At 47.3% G+C, this 6,404-nt stretch overlaps 1 protein-coding gene across 3 annotated transcripts in view; it reads left to right on the forward strand.

Annotated features, from left to right (window-relative positions):
• ubr2 (ubiquitin protein ligase E3 component n-recognin 2) overlaps positions 1-6,008 on the forward strand; it is a 125,218-nt gene extending 119,210 nt beyond the window's left edge. For all 3 annotated transcript variants that reach the window (XM_079532405.1, XM_079532406.1, XM_079532407.1), the window contains 4 exons: positions 56-133; positions 1,277-1,447; positions 3,837-3,938; positions 4,274-6,008. In XM_079532405.1, coding sequence (XP_079388531.1) covers positions 56-133; positions 1,277-1,447; positions 3,837-3,938; positions 4,274-4,415 — 493 coding nt within the window. In that variant the 3' untranslated portion in view covers positions 4,416-6,008. The remainder of the gene's footprint in view (positions 1-55; positions 134-1,276; positions 1,448-3,836; positions 3,939-4,273) is intronic.
• The last annotated feature ends 396 nt before the right edge of the window (positions 6,009-6,404 follow it).

Consider the following 6,404-nt stretch of genomic DNA (forward strand, 5'->3'; position numbering starts at 1 on the left):
GGTCTGGCCACGCGAGACTAAGATGTGTGTGACACTGACTTCCTGTTTCCTGTAGGTATCCCAGAGAGTCCAACAGACTGATCGAGCTGCCACAAGACTACAGCAGTCTGATCAACCAGGCCTCCTCCTTCACGTCAGTACACACACACACACACACACACACACACACACGCACACACACACACACACACACACACACTCACGCACACACGCGCCGGCATATTAAAGCTGTGTAGTCCGATCCGGGCTCCACAGTGGAGGCTGCAGACCGGGCATATAAAAGTGGTACTGGGGGGAACAGGGGTGGCTTTGCAGGCGTGTTGTGGAACTGGGGTGGCTTTGCAGGCGTGTTGTGGAACAGGGGTGGCTTTGCAGGCGCGTTGTGGAACAGGGGTGGCTTTGCAGGCGCGTTGTGGAACAGGGGTGGCTTTGCAGGCGTGTTGTGGAACTGGGGTGGCTTTGTAGGCGTGTTGTGGAACAGGGGTGGCTTTGCAGGCGCGTTGTGGAACTGGGGTGGCTTTGCAGGCGTGTTGTGGAACAGGGGTGGCTTTGCAGGCGCGTTGTGGAACAGGGGTGGCTTTGCAGGCGCGTTGTGGAACAGGGGTGGCTTTGCAGGCGTGTTGTGGAACAGGGGTGGCTTTGCAGGCGCGTTGTGGAACAGGGGTGGCTTTGCAGGCGCGTTGTGGAACAGGGGTGGCTTTGCAGGCGCGTTGTGGAACAGGGGTGGCTTTGCAGGCGCGTTGTGGAACAGGGGTGGCTTTGCAGGCGTGTTGTGGAACAGGGGTGGCTTTGCAGGCGTGTTGTGGAACAGGGGTGGCTTTGCAGGCGTGTTGTGGAACAGGGGTGGCTTTGCAGGCGTGTCGTGGAACTGGCTTTCCCTAATACTCCACTCGCTGCGCGGAGCGAGTGTTAACCTAATACTGTATGTTTCCTGTTATCTGTGACCAGAGTGTAAATTACATGTGTTGTACTGTGAGGCAACGGGATGACATTTATGAAGGGGGAAAACCGGATGTTGTGATACTATGTGGCGGTTGTGAAGTTGGAATGGCGTGGTGCCGACAATACAGTTGTGCTGAGAAACTACAGTTGTTTAATTCGAGTAACACGAGAACGCCAGAGGTCGCGACAAGAAGCAGGTAGTTCATCAAGTGAAGTGAGGGGTTGATCCGACTTCTCTTCAGCAAGAGAAAATACCTCAATGATGGTTTTTGACTGTGTGTGCGTGTGCGTGTGTGTGTGTGTGTGTGTGTGCGTGTGCGTGTGTGTGTTCCAGGTGCCCCCGGTCGGGGGGGGATAAGTCCCGCGCCCCCACCCTGTGTCTGGTCTGTGGCTCCATGCTGTGCTCTCAGAGCTACTGCTGTCAGACGGAGCTGGAGGGAGAGGACGTGGGAGCCTGCACCGCCCACAGCGCCCTCTGTGGGGCCGGACTGGGACTGTTCCTCAGGTACACACACTCTATGACCAGTTCCTTTCCCCTCCATCAGGCGCCCCGGCTGGCCAGGGGGAGGCAGTATAGAGACCAGTTCCTTTCCCCTCCATCAGGCGCCCCGGCTGGCCAGGGGGAGGCAGTATAGAGACCAGTTCCTTTCCCCTCCATCAGGCGCCCCTGCTGGCCAGGGGGAGGCAGTATAGAGACCAGTTCCTTTCCCCTCCACCAGGCGCCCCGGCTGGCCAGGGGGAGGCAGTATAGAGACCAGTTCCTTTCCCCTCCATCAGGCGCCCCGTCTGGCCAGGGGGAGGCAGTATAGAGACCAGTTCCTTTCCCCTCCATCAGGCGACCCGGCTGGCCAGTGGGAGGCAGTATAGAGACCAGGATTACTGCATGTTTTTTTGTGAGGGTACCTACCCTAGGGGACACGGGGAGAACATGTTTCTGCGTGAAACGTTGCATGCACACTCCCTAGAGGCCAAGGACAAACCTTTGACCTGCATTTTCCGCATCTGCCTTTTATAGCGCCACCTGGAGGCCGACTTTTGTAAAACACATTTTTTGATATTACTCCTCCAGATTCTGCCCAAAAATCTCACAAATCGTTACACAGTATCTCTATGGTCATGTGCTCAAGTCGGATCTGTCCGATATTTCATATTCCATCCTAATTGGCTATAATTGGCTTTCACAGTTTGCTAGATTTTGAACAAAAGCCTCAAATCATGAACGCAGCATGCAATTTACGTGAAATCTTTCACACATTTTCTTACTAGGCTGAGGAATATATCCCACCCTTTTCACATTGGCCTGTTATAGCGCCGCCAACAGGTTGATTTTTGCAAAACACATTTTTGGAACAAAATGCCGCAAATCATCCAATTGCCATCAAAGGCGTATGAAGAAATGGCACCCTTTTCACGTTGGCCTATTATAGCGCCACCAGGAGGCCACAACCTGACCTGCCCTGGTGGAGACCTGTGCCCCGAGGGGCACTTTTTCTAGTTTACACTATTTAAGTGGTATAAAAGTCAATCAGATATATAGTGTAATATCATCACTGATCAGATATATAGTGTAATATCATCACTGATCAGATATATAGTGTAATATCATCACTGCGTGAAAAGAGAAGTTAACGGGCAATTATGGGCACTGTATTTTGCCCGTAAACCTCAAGTTTAGCAGCATATACAGTTAATATACGGTAATATACAGTTCATATACAGTTAATATACGGTAATATACAGTTAATATACGGTAATATACAGTTAATATACGGTAATATACAGTTCATATACGGTAATATACAGTTAATACGGTAATATACAGTTAATATACGGTAATATACAGTTAATATACGGTAATATACAGGTGTGATGGTACATAATACAAGTATTACGGTATGATACAAGAGAACGCTAACTTGTACGTTTTATTTATAAGAGGCAAACTAATATTGTTTGCCTCTTATAAATGTGCGTGCTTTGATGGAATAATTGATTGAACATGCACGCCATAATATGAATTGATTTGGGTGTGTTCTAAAATAAAGTGTTTGTGTTGATTGTGTAATTTGTTTGTATGTGTAAACTTGAAACATTATTGTACTGTAACATGTATATGTTGTACTACGATTTGATTTTGGTGTGTTCTAAATAAAGTATTAGTGTTGATTATCGTTTATTCATCTAATTATAGTAAACATATTATGGCGTGCATGTTCAATCAATTATTCCATCAAAGCAAACGGCATAAACAATATTAGTTTGCCTCTTCTACAAAAATAAAACGTACAAGTTAGAGTTCATCATACCATATACTACTTGTATCATTTATTTCCCACCACGGAGTGACCTCGCATCAGACTGTCCAGCATGTCCACCTCGGAGGACAGTCGAGACGGGCAGTGTCGGCCAATCAGAGGCAGGCGGGGCGTCACCATGCCTATGCTCAGTGTCGGTAGGCCAATCACAGGCAGGCGGGGAGTCACCATGTCTATGCTCAGTGTCGGTAGGCCAATCACAGGCAGGCAGGGCGTCACCATGTCTATGCTCAGTGTCGGTAGGCCAATCAGAGGCAGGCAGGGCGTCGCCATGCCTATGCTCGGACACAAACGGAATTCACGCCTCAAAGACTTGCCTGAATACAAGTACCCAAAATATGCATGTTTCACACCATTCCACAGAATAAAGGTGTGTGTGTGTGTGTGTGTGTGTGTGTGTGTGTGGGTGTGTGTGTGTGTGTGTGTGTGTGTGTGTGTGTGTGTGTGTGTGTGTGTGTGTGTGTGTGTGTGTGTGTGTGTGTGTGTGTGTGTGTGTGTGTGTGTGTGTGTGTGTGTGTGTGTGTGTGTGTGTGTGTGTGTGTGTGTGTGTGTGTGTGTGTGTGTGTGTCTCTCTCTCAGGGTCAGAGAGTGCCAGGTTCTGTTCCTTGCAGGTAAAACTAAAGGATGTTTCTACGCTCCGCCTTATCTGGACGACTACGGGGAGACTGACCAGGGCCTGAGGTCAGGGGTCACACGCACACACACACACACACACACACAATACACATATTTTGGTGTTTTGTCTTTATAGCCGTTGAATTCACTGATTTGTGTGCGTGCGTCTGCTGCGTGTCTGCGGTGCGTGCGTCTGTGCTTGAATCTGTATGTGCGTGTGTGCGTGTGTGCGTGCGTGCGTGCGTCTGTGTCTGTGTGTGTGCGTGTGTCTGGGTGTGTCTGTGTGTGCGTGCGTGCGTCTGTGTCTGTGCGTGTGTCTGGGTGTGTCTGTGTGTGCGTGCGTGCGTCTGTGTCTGTGCGTGTGTCTGGGCGTGTCTGTGCATGTGTGCGTGTGTGTTCAGGAGAGGTAATCCGCTCCACCTGTGTACGGATCGTTACCTGAAGATCCAGCGCCTGTGGCGACATCACAGCATCACCGAGGAGATAGGCCACGCCCAGGAGGCCAACCAGACCCTGATGGGCATTGATTGGCAGCACCTCTGATGTCGGCCCCTCCCCTAACCCCTCCCCCCCCAACGGACTCTAACCCCCCCACACACACACACACACACCCCCAAAAGGGTCGAGACGGCTCGAGACGGTTTTAGCGTTCGGGAAAATAGGCGATCGATCAACAAGATCGCGACGCGTATATATCGCCTATTTTCAGCGAGTGTAAAAGCGTCCGTTTACTACGGCATCGAGGCCCGCCGAAATACATCTTAGTCGACTAAATCAACTGTAGATTTAGTCGACTGAAATCTTTTTGATATGTAGTCGACTATATATATATCTCCCCCCGCCCCCACCCTCCCCCAACGGACTCTAACCACACCCATGCGGTTGTGGCCACGCCCCCTGCCAGACTTTGACCGCGCCCCCTGCTCTGCTAACAGGCCACGCCTCCTACCAGAAACTAAATGCTCCGTTTTTTTTTGTTTTTTTTTCTAACCGATATTCTTCTCTGTGTTCCTCTGTGTTCCTCTGTGTTCCGCGCGCCGAACTCAATTGTTTTACTTAACCCATTCTGACCTGAGATCAGATTCTAAAAATGTCTTCTACATCCTGACAGTTTTCTGAAAAAGCTATGTTTCTATGTCAGTCGTTCTTCGTTTTTTCAAAAATAGCCGATCTACAAGCTCACAATGCGTCGCGTTGCGACACATTGTGAGCTTGCAGATCGGCTATTTTCAAATGGCTGAAATGTATAGGGTTGAAGTGGTTGAATGTATGTTTTCTAATCAAAATTTAAATCGCCAAATTAACTAGTAACTAAAGTTTAAATAGTAACTAAAGTTTTCAAATATTTGTAGTGAAGTAAAAGTAACAATCTTGGCTCTGAGATGCAGTAGAAGTAGAAGTAAAACTACTGGGAATTGGAAATACTCAACTAAAGTACAAATACCTCAAAATTGTACTTAGTTATTTCCACCACTGCGGTGGTCGTGGAGCCTGACGTGTTGCTCCCGTCGTCGTCGTCGTGCGGAGATCAATAAACCAAATGTCTTGGGGACGTTTGATTCGCTCTCCACGACGTCTCGTTTTTCCACTGAACGAACTCTTCTGTGCGACGACGTGTCTGGATTCCCTGAATGTCACGAAAGGTCACGAAATCCTCCCCGAAATAAAATAATGCTTTCTTTATTTATTTGTTACGTACCCGAGGGAAATTACATGACAAAAAAAATAAAAAAAAGGAAATTGGAAATGTTAAAGGGACATAAAAATAGGTTTTTGTAAATTGTCTTAATTTTTTTTTCTGAGCTCAATTGCACCCAAAAGAACTTTTAACATTCAGTAGATTTTCTGTGGTCTGGGGTTTTTCTGGCTCAAACAAGCGCTCTGATTTTCCTGCTGTTTGTGATGTCACAGCCTGCAAATCCCATAATATATGTCAATGGGATTTGCCAGCAGATGTCACTGTTTTCACTGTTTTTGCCTGTTTTCATTGCAGCTCAAAAAGGCTTCCAAACCCCCAGAGAAAACTCCAGGCCACAGAAAATCCACTGAATGTTCAAGGTTCAGGTTGTGTTTGGGTGTAACTGAGGTCAAAGGTCAGGTTGTGTTTGGGTGTAACTGAGGTCAAAGGTCAGGTTGTGTTTGGGTGTAAATGAGGTCATGAAACGTAAAAGACAAACTAAAAATAAAAAATTAATAAATTAATGTTATGAAACCTGTTGAAGTATGTTATACTTTAGCTTTTGAAAAATAGCAGATCTACAAGCCTGTAGCTTGACCTACGAGCTTGTAGATCTGCTATTTTTGGGGGGAAAAAAACATGAAAATGTGGGTGCAAATCTTTGAATATATATTCTTTCAGAGCAAACGTTTTTAACTCAAATCTTTGCTTCTCGGGGGTCGGAGGATCATTTTTGGGGTCCTTGACATGAAATATTGAGCACCACCGATTTAGAAACATACGTATTTCAGAAAACTGTCAGGATTTAGAATACTTTTTTTCTTTTTTTTTTTTTTTTTTACGTCGGGCCTAAA

This window comes from Electrona antarctica (assembly GCF_951216825.1).
Source record: "Electrona antarctica genome assembly, contig: SUPER_10_unloc_1, whole genome shotgun sequence".
NCBI lineage: Eukaryota > Metazoa > Chordata > Actinopteri > Myctophiformes > Myctophidae > Electrona > Electrona antarctica.